At 43.6% G+C, this 14,466-nt stretch overlaps 1 protein-coding gene, 1 long non-coding RNA gene and 9 other non-coding genes across 12 annotated transcripts in view; 2 read left to right on the forward strand and 9 right to left on the reverse strand.

Annotated features, from left to right (window-relative positions):
• Window positions 1-431: 431 nt before the first annotated feature.
• On the reverse strand, window positions 432-4,153 carry LOC116757872. Of its 2 annotated transcripts, XR_004351106.1 has the most exons (13): window positions 4,071-4,153; window positions 3,664-3,713; window positions 3,310-3,396; window positions 3,037-3,087; window positions 2,791-2,932; window positions 2,650-2,684; window positions 2,228-2,276; window positions 1,900-1,954; window positions 1,685-1,719; window positions 1,432-1,468; window positions 1,002-1,051; window positions 729-758; window positions 432-549 (listed from the first exon to the last, which is right to left on the reverse strand). It is a non-coding gene; the product is annotated as an uncharacterized LOC116757872 (long non-coding RNA). The 2 variants fall into 2 exon arrangements; XR_004351105.1 differs by having other exon boundaries at window positions 1,002-1,468; window positions 4,071-4,139.
• LOC116758942 lies at window positions 837-962 on the reverse strand. Its single transcript, XR_004351319.1, has one exon. It is a non-coding gene; the product is annotated as a small nucleolar RNA SNORD22 (small nucleolar RNA).
• Window positions 1,227-1,295, reverse strand: LOC116758941. Its single transcript, XR_004351318.1, has one exon. It is a non-coding gene; the product is annotated as a small nucleolar RNA SNORD31 (small nucleolar RNA).
• On the reverse strand, window positions 1,546-1,615 carry LOC116758940. Its single transcript, XR_004351317.1, has one exon. It is a non-coding gene; the product is annotated as a small nucleolar RNA SNORD30 (small nucleolar RNA).
• LOC116758935 lies at window positions 1,788-1,854 on the reverse strand. The gene has a single exon (XR_004351313.1). It is a non-coding gene; the product is annotated as a small nucleolar RNA SNORD29 (small nucleolar RNA).
• LOC116758943 lies at window positions 2,061-2,187 on the reverse strand. Its single transcript, XR_004351320.1, has one exon. It is a non-coding gene; the product is annotated as a small nucleolar RNA SNORD22 (small nucleolar RNA).
• On the reverse strand, window positions 2,754-2,828 carry LOC116758936. Its single transcript, XR_004351314.1, has one exon. It is a non-coding gene; the product is annotated as a small nucleolar RNA SNORD28 (small nucleolar RNA).
• On the reverse strand, window positions 3,160-3,229 carry LOC116758937. Its single transcript, XR_004351315.1, has one exon. It is a non-coding gene; the product is annotated as a small nucleolar RNA SNORD27 (small nucleolar RNA).
• On the reverse strand, window positions 3,509-3,584 carry LOC116758938. The gene has a single exon (XR_004351316.1). It is a non-coding gene; the product is annotated as a small nucleolar RNA SNORD26 (small nucleolar RNA).
• Window positions 4,154-4,277: 124 nt separating the features above from the next.
• Window positions 4,278-14,466, forward strand: part of SLC3A2 (solute carrier family 3 member 2) — a 47,902-nt gene continuing 37,713 nt past the window's right edge. Inside the window, exon 1 of the mRNA XM_032640269.1 lies at window positions 4,278-4,619. Coding sequence (XP_032496160.1) covers window positions 4,295-4,619 — 325 coding nt within the window. The 5' untranslated portion in view covers window positions 4,278-4,294. The remainder of the gene's footprint in view (window positions 4,620-14,466) is intronic.
• On the forward strand, window positions 12,236-12,423 carry LOC116758878. Its single transcript, XR_004351266.1, has one exon. It is a non-coding gene; the product is annotated as a U2 spliceosomal RNA (small nuclear RNA).

The following is a 14,466-nucleotide window of genomic DNA, read 5'->3' on the forward strand; positions in this document are numbered from 1 at the left end:
AGGCTTCCTCGGTGTGCCTTCTCTTACTTGGACCAACCCTTTCATTCTTGTGGCTATAATTACTATGTTGACCATTCTTATTACTGTATGACTACGATTTAATTAGCAAAAATGCATTTTCTTTCAGTTAAATTGCCTTTTACTTTACTATACTCCTGACACAAAACGTATTTCATTGAGAAAAGTCTAGTATAAAGTTTTAGGGCACAGCTAAAGGTTAAAGGGTCACCCAAACCCAGCAAACATTCATATAGAACTCCTCAGCTAAGTACAGAGAGAAGGAAAAACTCCTTAAAGGTGTAAGGAGGCTCCCTGGGTTAGACAATTCAGCATTAGGCAAACTGCCAAGCTTAAACAGGGTAAAGCCAGTAACAATATTTCTGGGATTATCTCCTTCTGTCCAGCTAGACCCACTCAAACACAGGAATCAGTGAAGGTTTAAAAAAACAAAAAGTTTTATTTAGAAAGGCTAAAATAATTGTATGCTAATTTGAACAGGTAGGTTGTATAAGAAAATTCCATTTTTGATATCCTTTGAGAGTTGGACTCCTGTAGAGAAAAAAAAAAAAGTTGAGTTTTCTTACCATACGGAAAAGTATATACCACATGGGTTTAGAAGGGCTATCCTTTAAACCAGCTAACATTAAAAGGACTGCTTCCAGATACTTTTCTATTTATCATGGTTAGTCTATTAAATATGTAACGTAAGTACATGAATAGATACTTACCATTATGTGTGCTTTGTTCTTTCTTCAGACCTGAAGGAAAAAAAAAAACACAACCGATTTTCAACCAGTAATTTATTCCCTCCTTTGCCTTGTTTAGAAATTCTTATGATCCCTCAGACAGTTCCTTCTGGAACAAGCTTTCCTCTTCTCCCCCAGCCAGCCCCAGTGGGTTCACCTTTACAGGCTCTGGGACTAGGACAGGAAGTAAGACATGTGAATATTTCTTCACTGGGAAATTTTAACTTGACCCACCTTGTGTTTACATTTACTCACCTCTTAACTTCAGACTGGAGTTGAACAGAAATATGGCTTACTCCTTTCCCCTGCGAAAGAACGATTGGGAACTAAGCCTCTAAACCACCCCGAGACAAAAGGCACATCTATGTAGGTCTCAACAGACATTTTGATAGAAACCACCACCTAGTCCACAAAGCTTCCTATTGGCTATAAAGCCCACCCAACTTCCCACTATTGTCACCTTTCACTCCAAGGCAAACTCACAGCTCAGAAAATACCTTTCAGTCATAGTGATCAGACTGGGGCGGTACTGAACTCATCACTGGTGAGTGGAAATCTGTCACAGGTGGTTCACAAATGGCCAAAGACAAACTTTGGATTAAACAAGTAATGTCTGCACAGCTATCCAAAGTGCCACAAAAAACCCTGGCAAATTCTATATAGTAGCCACAGATGACAGATTTACCTCAATTCATTCTCAGGCTCCAGACAAGGAATTGGACCTAAAACAAAAACAAGACTGAATCAGTAAGCTTAATTCCTGCATTAAAAGTTGTTCCCACCTAAGCTATGGTTCCTAGAAAATCAGATTTCCGAGTCTCAACAGCAAATCGTCAGCCGAACGAGATTCCATGTAAGTCATCACACAGACATGCCGAAAAAGGCATTTTTTCCTACTCGATACACTGTATGCACCAACGCATATGAAAAACACTCACCTTTGAGCAAACAAGCAGGTAACTGGCAATGGTACCTAGGGAAGGATAAAGCTGTGAGTGATACAAGCTCCTTACAGACAGTATCCCACTGCTGTCTTCTCCGGTTTCTCAGGTGTTCAGGTCTTCTCATTATTTAAGTCATAGTGAGCTAGTCTGATTCATCATAGAAACTGCTTACTTGGTGATATATGCCATACAGACATTAATCAACTAACCTTTCAACTCGGGAGGCTTTCCAGGAGTAGTACAGGAATAAGGAACAAGCTGCTCCTGAATGAGAACGTCATGTAATTAGCAACATAGCCAGAATTATTCCAGCTGGGGTTAATGGATAAACCAAGAAAAGCTAAGCAAGTGATATCCGCGGGCATTTGCTGCACCCCAGACACTTCCTTATGGAACAAGCTTTCATCCCCTCTCCCCGTTAGCCCCAGTGGGTTCACCATTACTGGCTCTGGGGCTAGAACAGGCATAAGACAGAATGCTTGCTCTCCTCACTGGCACTGGAAACAAGCTACAACCAGAAAGGTTACAAGTACTCACGATTCTCAACTCTTTCCAGGAGTTTCACCCTGAGCAGATCAAGAGGCATCTAGGAAATCAAGAAAAATAAAATAAGGGACTTCCCTGGTGGTCCAGTGTTGAGACTCTGCCTTCCAATGCAGGGGACAATGGTTTGATCCCTGGTAGGGGAACTGACATCCCACATGCCGCGGGGCAACTAAGCCCGAGGGCTCTAGAGCCTGCGTGCCACAACTGGGACCCAACACAGCCAAATAAAGAAGTAAATATTAAAAAAAAAGAAAGATAAAAGATCAAGAAACATCACTATAAGGAACAAAAGAAACCAAAAAGTTACACGGATCAATCAGGGCTTTTACAACAACACCGCCCCCCCCTCCAGCCCAGAGAGTCATCAAGGCTCACATATAACCTAACTTACAACATTGGGAAAAGTAACTCACTGTAAGACAGATGTATACATCACCATGAGGACAACCTGCAAAAGGGCAGCAAATGGTTATTTCAAAACACTAGGATGGAATAAAATTTCTTCATTAACAGAAACTGCCATCAGAACTCTAACATGCTATTAAATGTCGTACCTCACAGAGAGTCAGCGTTATCATTCAAATCATCTGACAGTGACATGTGGGTGAGGGAAGAGCACACCATCACAAGAACCAACTGTGCCGCTTGCTGGGCTGCCATCTCCCTCCCCAGGAAAATCATTCCAAGAGGAACAAGCTGGAAGGAGCAAAAAGGCAACACTGCTCCACTGACCATTTGCTCTCCTGGTTGTGGGGAACACCAGACAGACTACACCCTAAACCCCCCATTTGCAAAATTACCTGCATTCACCCTGGGAGGCAGCTGAATTCTTTAGGATTGGTGATGAGGTGCTGGAGACAGAAAAGGGAGGCATTATATGTATCTAAGAATAGCCATGCAAGGCCCTTGAGTATGTGGGGCCCACTTCTCAGGAGTAAGATGACATCACTTGAGTTCAGACATATGCTTGTCATTTTACGTTCATCACGGAGTGGCCAGCGCAATCTGAAGCAGCAAGTCCCATCCAGATTCTGTGCCCCTACCCGTAATTGCATAAAGCATCGTATACCCACCTGGAGCATCGCCATAATGCTTGATCCACACAGGGACAGGTCTTGTCCCATCCTCCCACCCATAAGGTCTTTTGATTTAAACCACATCTGGGAAAAAAAAAAACAACACCCTTCACTTTTACGTCTCGTAGCCTAACTGTCCCACGTCAGTCCCTTAACACCTCGGGGCTAAAGAGCCCAAACATTGGCCACAAACAGTGCTACTCAGAATTTTTATGTTTTCTCCACTAATTCATCAGAAAGAGAGAGTTCAACTTTTGAGATCATCCCCGTAGCACATCCCGGTGGACTTCCGTATATCCAACAATTAAACCAAAAAAATAAAGGTGGTAAAGGCACGCCACGAGCACTTACTGTAACGAGAACTCTCTGCTATCCTTTAGGGCTCGACGCGCGCCCGAACCCTGAAGACAAGAGAACATCAGGTCAGCACTAGGCTATCTCGTAAACGCTTTGTTTTCCGGAGCTAAGACTGCGTCGGCCGTGCAAGGCCTGTCTCCTCAGAGTTTCTTATCCTCACGGAGCTCAGTACAGGTCTGTGAAAAGACTCTCATCACAGAGAGGCCCGTCGGCACCGCCCCCCATCGCCATGTTGTCCTTCACAAAGCCCCTGTCGCTTCAAGGCCTCAATGCCATGGCCATGTTTTTCTCTCCCCTGCCCCACGAACCCAATACATGCAACTGAGAGAGGCCAAGGCGCGGGCACGTTCTCGTGGTCATTTTTTTTTTTTTTTAAAGTGCAGTCACATACACACACTTACCGAAATCTGTGGAAGAATGAGACCGAAAGCCTACCGAGAGACACTTAAATAGCATCTCGCAGAGGTCCACGGGATTTGGGGGCGGGACTATGACATGCGCAAGCGCAGAAAGAGAGGGCGTGCGAGCCTGGTGGCTCGTGGGTAAAGATTTCTAGAGGAAGCCCGGGTCGGGTGGGAGGGTGTGGTTGTGCGTTCCCTGACGCGGCGGCGCTAAAGCGGTGCGCATGTGCCTTAGGGGTTGTGCAGGCGCGCCTAATGTGCCGCGGCGGGGATTGTACTGCGGCTGTGGGACTGAGGCGACGAGTTCCCGGTTTCCCGCGGATCCTGGACTGACGCCCCGTGTCGGTCACAGCTGCCTGCCCCCTCTCCCTTCCCTGAGACCCGCCCCCCTTCTTGCGCGCACACACACCCTAAACCCGCGTGGAGGGTCCGACACGATGGACCGTGAACCTCATGAACCCTCGGCCGGCGTCGTCTCGGTTCCACGCCAGCCGCCCAGCGAGCATTCTGGGTCTGGTCCTCAGGGTCCCAGCATGGGGGGCGACTCAGGTACTACTGGGCCCCGGGCCGAGCTCGAGTGGAGGGCCCTTGCGTGGAGCCGTTTCGGGAAAGTGAATCAGGCCGTAGGTGCTTTTGAAATTTTATAACAGTCTTAGGATGTTTTCTCTAACTGGCCACCTCTGTCCTGCTGTCCAGTCCGATTTTACTTGGAGCTTGGCTTGCAGTAGGGCTAATATTAGCCGATATTTGAAGTGCCGCTTTAAGCACATTACGTGAAATGATTATATTTCAGTTCTGCAGATCCCAAAAGAGAGGTTGGTACAGTACACGCATTTTATAGATGAGGGAATCTAGGTGTAAAGACCTCTTGCAGAGCAGCCTCCAGCTCCCGCCTGATTGGCGAGGCAGTTCCAGTCACCTGTATACACCTGTTATTGAGGCCAACCAGCATCAATTTATTAATCGTTTGTGGTGAACACCTAGGGTACATGTGCGTTTTTAAAAATTTTTATACATGTACATTTTATAGTCATTTATTAAGCTCTTACTGTGTGCTCTCCTGTATGACCTCACCTAATACTACAACCCTAGGAGGAGATATTAGGTAATGTTAGGGATGAGAAACCTGAGGTCCAGAGAGGTTAATTAACTTGCTCAGTGTTATCCAGCTAAGAAATATCAGAGCCCACGTACAAATCCAGGCAGTCTGATTCCAGAGCCTGCACTTTTTATTTTTTATTTTTGGCTGCATGGGTCTTTGTTGCTGCTCGTGGGCTTTCCTCTGATTGCGGCAAGCAGGCTTCTCATTGCGGTGGCTTCTCTTGTTGAGGAGCCCAGGCTCTAGCTAGGCACATGGGCTCAGTAGTTGTGGCTCGCAGGCTCTAGAGTGCAGGCTCAGTAATTGTAGTGCACAGGCTTAGTTGCTCCGTAGCATGTGGGATCTTCCCGGGCCAGGGCTCGAACCCATGTCCCCTGGGTTGGCAGGCGGATTCTTAAGCACTGCTCCACCAGGGAAGCCCGAGAGCCTGCACTTTTGATCACTCTGCTTTACTGCTGTCCTCACGCTCTTCTCTGGGAATTTGGGGGGCAAGCAAATACACAGGAAACAAATGGCATGATCCCTGGATACTGTTTCTCAATTGTTTTCATTGTTGTCTTCCCCTCTCCAGGAGCCTTAAAAAGACATTTTCCCCTCTAATCCCAACCATGAAGTTGTAATAACACTGATAAACTGTATGTCTCTTTATGTTCCACGGACCTTTGGAGGGCCGGAAACCTTTTTTTTTTTTTCTTTTTTTTAATATCTAGGGTTTTTTGCCCTCTCTTCTCTGCAGGAATCCATTTTCACTCCTTTGGGGGCAGTGTTGTCCTCATGCATGTCCCAGCGTAACACAAGTGACAAAACAAGTGTTGAAAGAATTCCAGTATGAACAAAGTTATTATAGATGGAATAAATTCATTTATTCAATAACTATTAAGTGCTTGTGCAAGTACATGATTGGAAAGTTGTAACAAAATGTATAGAAAATGGAACAGATAAGTTATGGAGAATTCAGAAGGTCCAGCCAGAGTAGGCAGATAGGTCTAGGGAGGTTGTGTGTGCGCATGGGAATTGGGGGATGCTTTACGGAGTGCCTGGGCCTTGAAGGTTAGATAAACAGAACCAGGGAGGGAATTGGAGCTGGAAAAGGAAGTGTATGAATATAGTTCATGAAAGATGGGCTGAAGGGGAATCAATATAAAATTGGAAAAGATTTCCTGGGGAAGACCGGATGAGGGGGGCCTGGAATGCAAAGCTAAATAATTTGAACTATAGATACAAATAAACAGTGAAAGTTTTTGAGTAGGGAGGTGATTAGAAATTGAGGGCTAAGATGAGATAAGGACATTAATTAGATTGTCACAGTAGTTTAAGCAGCAGGTAAGTGGATTCTGTACTAACAAGTGTAATGAAAGGGAAATAGGAGAGGATTTACATCAGAAGTCTTCAACTCATACCTACAGGAATATAGGTAATGCAGTAAGCCGTAGGAACCGGGTGGGGACTCTGGCGATCTAGATAGCTCTGTCTTAGCTCCAGCAGATTGTTGCCTTCCTAGAATACTGTTCTCTGAAAAATCTGATCAAGAGAATCCAGAAATCCAGAATTGTTTATTAATTTGCCCATTGAAAAAGTTGGCATCATCGGGACTTCCCTGGCGGTCCAGTGGTTAAGACTCTGCACTTCCAATGCAGGGGGCGTGGGTTTGATCCCTAGTTGGGGAACTAAGATGCCACGTGCCATGTGGTGCGGCCAAAAAACCCCCAAAAAACAAAAACAAAAACAAAATGTTGGCATCCAGCTTAAAAATTTTAAGCATTTTCTATGAGCCAATCAAAATATGCCTGTGCACCAAGAGTGTGAATTTTCAGCATCTTTTGTAGTGATATAGAATCCACTAGAAAGGGAGGGATGTCAAAAACTGGATATTCTGGGCTTCCCTGGTGGCGCAGTGGTTGAGAGTCCGCCTGCCGATGCAGGGGACACGGGTTCGTGCCCCGGTCCGGGAAGATCCCACATGCCGCGGAGCGACTGGGCCCGTGAGCCATGGCCGCTGAGCCTGCGTGTCCGGAGCCTGTGCTCCGCAACGGGAGAGGCCACAGCAGTGAGAGGCCCACGTACCGAAAAAAAAAAAAAAAAAAAAAAAACTGGATATTCCTTTTGGAAGCTGTAAGTGGGTTGAGGGGCTTAAGCACCAAAAAAAAAAAAAAAAAAACACCAATGTTCTTGGCAGTTGGAGATCACGGGCACAACCTTCGCTTAACGTTTAGTCTACCAATATTATTTATCTGTTGAGCATCTACAAGGCACAGGAGATACAACAGGGAACAAAGCAGACAGTCCCCTTATGCTCCCTTGGAGCTTATATTCTGGTGGAAAACACAGACAAATAATATGTCAAGTGCAGTTAAATGCTGTGGTGAAAATTGGACTCCCCTGGTGGTCCAGTGGTTAAAACTCAGCACTTCCACTGCACGGGGCACAGGTTCGATCGATCCCTGGTTGGGGAAATAAGATCCTGCATGCCGTGAGGTGCGGCCAAAACCAAAAAACAAAACAAAACAAAAAAACAAAGCTATGGTGAAAATTAAGTAGGGAAGGAGAGAGGGAGTGCTGGGGCAGAGGGGGAGGAATTGTCATTTCACTCAGAGAGGGACATTTGTGCAGAACTCTGAAAGAAATGGAGGAGAGAGCCATATGAGGTAGAATGCTCCAAGTAGGACTGCAGCACTGGACGGTGCTTACTGATTTATAGGTTGTGGTTAGGATTTTTAAAACACAACTGGGGAGGTATTATATACGTCAAGGTGAAGTTTGGTGGAAATAATGCAAGTTTCATCACCCATGAAATAAGTGAATGCTGGACATTTTTTCCTTTGAATAATAAGGTTAAAAGAGGATGTTGCACAAGTGAAGAATGTTGTAGTCAAATTAAGTGAAATGTGTGCATGTGTGTGTAAATATATTTGCTAGAATGGTGCAAAAAGGCTGGGGTGTCAAGTAATGGGAAATGAGATAAACAAGGTGAAACCATTGGTGGAGGGTGTTAACATCTATTAAGTGCTTTCCATGACACCTTCCAGGCGCTGTACTAACTGCTTTATATATATTACCTCATTTCAAAAAATAGTAGTTTTTCTGATTACCATCCCCTTTTTACAGATAAGAAAACTGAGTTGTTGTTGTTTTTTATAACATCTTTATTGGGGTATAATTGCTTTACAATGGTGTGTTAGTTTCTGCTTTATAACAAAGTGAATCAGTTATACATACACATATGTTCCCATATCTCTTCCCTCTTGCGTCTCCCTCCCTCCCACCCTCCCTATCCCACCCCTCCAGGCGGTCACAAAGCACCATAGCCGATATCCCTGTGCCATGCGGCTGCTTCCCACTAGCCATCTACCTTACATTTGTTAGTGTATATATGTCCATGCCTCTCTCTCGCCCTGTCACAGCTCACCCTTCCCCCTCCCCATATCCTCAAGTCCGTTCTCCAGTAGGTCTGTGTCTTTATTCCTGTCTTACCCCTAGGTTCTTCATGACAATTTTTTTCTTAAATTCCATATATATGTGTTAGCATACGGTATTTGTCTTTCTCTGACTTACTTCACTCTGTATGACAGACTCTAGGTCTATCCAGCTCATTACAAATAGCTCAATTTCGTTTCTTTTTATGGCTGAGTAATATTCCATTGTATATATGTGCCACATCTTCTTTATCCATTCATCCGATGATGGGCACTTAGGTTGTTTCCATCTCCGGGCTGTTGTAAATAGAGCTGCAATGAACATTTTGGTACATGACTCTTTTCGAATTTTGGTTTTCTCAGGGTATATGCCCAGTAGTGGGATTGCTGGGTCATATGGTAGTTCTATTTGTAGTTTTTTTAAGGAACCTCCATACTCTTCTCCATAGTGGCTGAACCAATTCACATTCCCACCAGCAGTGCAAGAGTGTTCCCTTTTCTTCACACCCTCTCCAGCATTTATTGTTTCTAGATTTTTTGATGATGGCCATTCTGACTGGTGTGAGATGATATCTCATTGTAGTTTTGATTTGCATTTCTCTAATGATTAATGATGTTGAGCATTCTTTCATGTGTTTGTTGGCAGTCTGTATATCTTCTTTGGAGAAATGTCTATTTAGGTCTTCTGCCCATGTTTGGATGGGGTTGTTTGTTTTTTTGTTATTGAGGTGCATGAGCTGCTTGTAAATTTTGGAGATTAATCCTTTGTCAGTTGCTTCATTTGCAAATATTTTCTCCCATTCTGAGGGTTGTCTTTTGGTCTTCCTTATGGTTTCCTTTGCTGTACAAAAGCTTTGAAGTTTCATTAGGTCCCATTTGTTTATTTTTGTTTTTATTTCCATTTCTCTAGGAGGTGGGTCAGAAAGGATCTTGCTGTGATTTATGCCATAGAGTGTTCTGCCTATGTTTTCCTCTAAGAGTTTGATAGTTTCTGGCCTTACATTTAGGCCTTTAATCCATTTTGAGCTTATTTTTGTGTATGGTGTTAGGGAGTGATCTAATCTCATACTTTTACATGTACCTGTCCAGTTTTCCCAGCACCACTTATTGAAGAGGCTGTCCTTTCTCCACTGTACATTCCTGCCACCTTTATCAAAGATAAGGTGTCCATATGTGCATGGGTTTATCTCTGGGCCTTCTATCCTGTTCCATTGATCTTTCTGTTTTTTGTGCCAGTACCATACTCTCTTGATTACTGTAGCTTTGTAGTATAGTCTGAAGTCAGGGAGCCTGATTCTTCCAGCTCCGTTTTTCTTTCTCAAGATTGCTTTGGCTGTTCGGGGTCTTTTGTGTTTCCATACTAATTGTGAATTTTTTTGTTCTAGTTCTGTGAAAAAAGAAAACTGAGTTTTATATAAGTTACTTATCCAAGGATACATAGCTAGTGTGGCAGAGCTATTATTCAAATCCAGTCTCTTCTTTTGACCCTGTTAAGAAAAATTATCCAAAACTTGGAAATAGGCAAAAGTTATTACTAGGTGTCCTTTTGACGTAGAGCAGGCCCACCTAGCTTGGGGATTATCAGGTTTTCCAGGGGGTGTGTACCTTTGTTTGATGTCCTTTTTACTATTGCTTTGGGTATTTTACAATTTGATAAGTTTGCCTTGTAAGACATTAGGTGATTTTATATCTATGTATTAGAATGCAAATTCATATCATTCTTGCCTGGACTCTTTTTTTTTTTTGCAGTACGCGGGCCTCTCACTGTTGTGGCCTCTCCCGTTGCGGAGCACCGGCTCCGGACACGCCGGCCCAGTGGCCATGGCTCACAGGCCCAGCCACTTCGCGGCATGTGGGATCTTGCCGGACCGGGGCATGAACCCATGTCCCCTGCGTCAGCAGGCGGACTGTCAACCACTGCGCCACCAGGGAAGCCCTTGCCTGGACTCTTGACTGATGATACTCTTTTTCTAGAATTCTCTATTGAAGCAGTTTTAAATCTTATTCATTCTCTTATTAATTAATAGGTTGAATAAAATATTTGACATGTGTTTACTTTATATTTTTATGAGTCATGTTTTCATTTTTAAAAATTATACTTTAACAACCCCTGTGGTACACTGTCTTTTGTTGATCCATTTATTTATTTATTCAAAAAATATTTATTGAGAGTGAGAATTTAAATTCAGGAGGTCTGACTCCCGAATTGGAGCTTTAGACAGTGTGCTAGTGTGGTTCTAACACCATGCCTCCCTCTGGCTAGCATCGTATCTTGCTTCCTCTTTCCAGCAAATGTCTTTACCTTTAAAGAGCTGGCTACACCTGCATTACCTGGGAGCCTGTTAGAAATGCTAACCTCAGGTCTTTTCACAGGCCAAATGAATTAGCATTTGCATTTACACAAGATCCCCAGGTGATCTGTCTGCAAGCTAAAGTTTAAGAAGCACTTGTTCCCACAGTGCTGCCCACTTCTTAAGACACTTCAGTCATCCTACTTGATCTCTCAGCAGCACCTTACCCTCTTGACCCATTTCCTATTTCTTAAAACACTGTTTCCACAGTGCTTGGGACACTGCCCTCTCCTAGCCTTCCTCTTATGTTTCTGCTAACTTCTTCCTGATCCTTTGAGGTACATCTTCTGGCCCATTCCTCAAACATTAATGTTCCTCCAGTTATGTATTAGGCCCAACTTTTTACTTACTCTGCCTGGGCCACCTTATCCACTCCCATGATTTTAATGACCACCGTTATGCCTGTAGCTCCAGCCCACGATCTTTTTCCTGTGCTTCAGAGCTGTGCATCCAGTTGCCTTCTGGATGAACATTGTCACATGGTCCACAAACTTCTTAACTTTTCCAAATTGAATTCAACCTGCTTCTCCTATTTCACTCGATTGTCCAAGCTCCCCCACTGCCACTACCCTAATTGAGGCCTTTGACCCCAAGTTTTTTACAACAGACTTAATCTGACTCCCTGACCCTGGTTTTCTTTCTTTAGTCCATTCTCCATCTTGAAGCTGCAGTGATCTTTCTATATAAAATATTTGGTCCAGTCTCATGTCTCAGTTCATAACTCTTCAGTGCCCCTCCATAGTCTTTAGGTTATCGTCCAGATCATCATTATGGCCATTGAGACCCCTTTGCCCCTTTCCTTACTGCCACTCCCTCCCCAAGACAGATCCGCTCTGCCTGCCCACCATAAACTTCCTGAGTTTAGAGATCATGTCTGTGTAAATCTTTGTATCCCTATTGCCTAGCAGAGTAGAGGACACAAAGTAGGACTCAATATATACTAATTTATCCCTATAAATTTTTGAATGATCTTTTTCTAGCCCCAATTCATTGATAACCTTTCTTATCAAATGAGGTGCTTAGAGAGGTCTGGTGATTTTGCCCAGAGAGCAACCCTGCCCCCACCTGGCAGCAAGAGGCACTGCCTCACGTAATGGATGAGGAGGTATGCAAATAACTAGTTCTTTGCCAGGAACTGGGAGATAAGACAGTAAGTTAAGTTATTTGATAACAGAATTTCCTGGTCTCTGGGGAAGATGAGGATGTTGATGGTTGTAAGGACATGCTTACAAGCTGTGTTTGTGGACCTGAGTGAGGAAAGTTTGGGACAGGAAGAGATGATGGGGAGTTAATACAGATAATATCAATTCTAGGCCTTTTGGCTAAGATGAAGTGTGGTATCTGTTCTTATCAGTTTAGTATCTATGTCCTTTACCTGAGGACAACGTATTACATTGAGTTTTGGAACAAGGAGATGGAATAGGGGCTTGTTTTGTCAGCTCCATGCATCAACCTGGCATTGCAGTACTTCTAGGAATAGTGTACCCCTTTGGGGATATTTAGTTGTTAAACAAGAGATTTGTTAGCTATAACTTTGGTGAAATTATGTTTCCCTTAGAAAGAATAAGCATGATAAACTATGGCAACTGGACTCATTAGTAAAGGATTTGGTTATGGACTTGTAAGAGGTACTATAAACCATATGAAGTAGTCCAGAATTAGGCTAACAAGTATGTCTGTTAATTCAACAACCAGTAATTACTTTATGTAATGGCAGAATATAGCAGTGGTCACCAAACTTTTTTGATTGCTCCCTATCAGTTAAGAAAAAAGCTAGAGGGAATTCCCTGGCAGTCCAGTGGTTGGGACTCTGCGCTTTGGCTGCTGAGGGCCTGGGTTCAATCCCTGCTCCGACAGCTAGGATCCCGCAAGCTGTGCAGCACAGCCAAAAAACCCCCGAAAAACAAAAAAAACTAGAACACCTAATATATGAAGAGTTTTTAGGGTAAGTCATATTTTATGTACATTATCAATTATTTGAAAAGGTAGAAAATTTTTCAAAGGATGAAATATAAATAGGAGTTCACATGTTTTCTTTGTAAATCATTGTATTGGCTAAGAGGATGCCTGAAATTAGAATCCTGGGTTCATCTTATGCTTTCTGATGAAGGCCAAGTCATTTTGTCTGTTTGGTGGTTTAGTGCTTCTTTCATGGTGGATTCTTTTTGGTGGACATTAATGTGTGATCCAGAAATCTTTGGCTTTGTGCACTCTCCCATATGTCCATCACCATTCTCTGCCCCAGACCTCATTGCCTTTGATCTTCTAGTCCTTTTCCTTCCAGTCCTCTAATCAGATGGCCAGGCCATTGGCCATTGATCTAGAATGTGTATATATTCTCACCTTGCACTATTTCTCCTTCTACACAAGGTGGATCATCAGGTGTATAGCTGGCAGATTTTCTGTCTCCACTGTCTTTCAAGACCACTTCTGAATGTGACTGTCATCCATTTTCAGTTGGCAGTCATAAGTTAACTCACCTGTAAATCATGCTTGGGCTTTTACTTCCTCCCTTAGCAGGTTATACAAGACATTCCTTATGACTATGGGTTCTTTTGCACAAGGGATAGGGATGCTTTTAGATGTATGGTGGATAGCAAGAGGTCTGGGCTACCTGCTCATGCAGTTTGCTTGTGTCCTCTGGTTCTGCTTAGTCTTGATTCTGAAGGTACCATTTCTATCTTTTGAAAGACTGCTGCTGGTCTGGTCTGACTGTTTGACTTAACAGGTCCAACCTATAATGGCAGCACTTCTGACATAACTCATAACTCGTAATGGGAGCAAGTCTGACAACCAACTCATAATGGGAGCGTTTCATGGTTACTTAGTGTTTCATAATGAAGTATTCCAATAACAGGCTAAGAGTTTTTTCTCAAAAGGCATGTATTTCTCTGCTGTGGACAGCCTGGCCTTGCTCTAGAATTTCAAGCCCCTGCTTTGCCCATTGGGGCTTGCCATAGGCTCCACACTGCATGATTTTCCGCCCTCTTAGGTCTCTTGGATGTTATGGCCTAAATGGCAGGGCTTCGTGCATTGCAGCTTGGACCTGCTGCAGAGCCCTTTCCTACTCTGGGTTGCACTCAAAGTTGGCAACTTACCATGTCATCTGGTGTATAGGTGGGAGCTTTATTTCTAGGAGTGGATAAGATAGGCACCATCCACACATCCTTTCTGTCTTTTATGGTGGCACTAATCTCTGTCCCTCTCCCCTTACTCCCTAGGATATGGTCATTTCTTTTTATTTACTATCATGGCTGAAGAGTGGGGGAGTTTCAGAGATTTCTACATTGCCTTTCCCACTATGATAGCTCTTCTCTCTTAGGCTAAGGACCCAAAGTAGAGGTTATACCAACTCATGAGTATATAAGTTCCACTAAACACTTGGGAACTGAAGAAATTACCTCTTCTGATGGGAATCGTGATGATGCTTTGGGTCTCTAGGCATCAGTGTCAGCTCAGATCCTGTGTCTAAAATGCTGAAAATATTTGCACATTCTCCTTTTCCAAATGTATAGTCATCTGAATAGATGATG

The sequence above is a fragment of the Phocoena sinus genome, chromosome 8 (genome assembly GCF_008692025.1).
Source record: "Phocoena sinus isolate mPhoSin1 chromosome 8, mPhoSin1.pri, whole genome shotgun sequence".
In the NCBI taxonomy this organism is placed as follows: Eukaryota; Metazoa; Chordata; class Mammalia; order Artiodactyla; family Phocoenidae; genus Phocoena; species Phocoena sinus.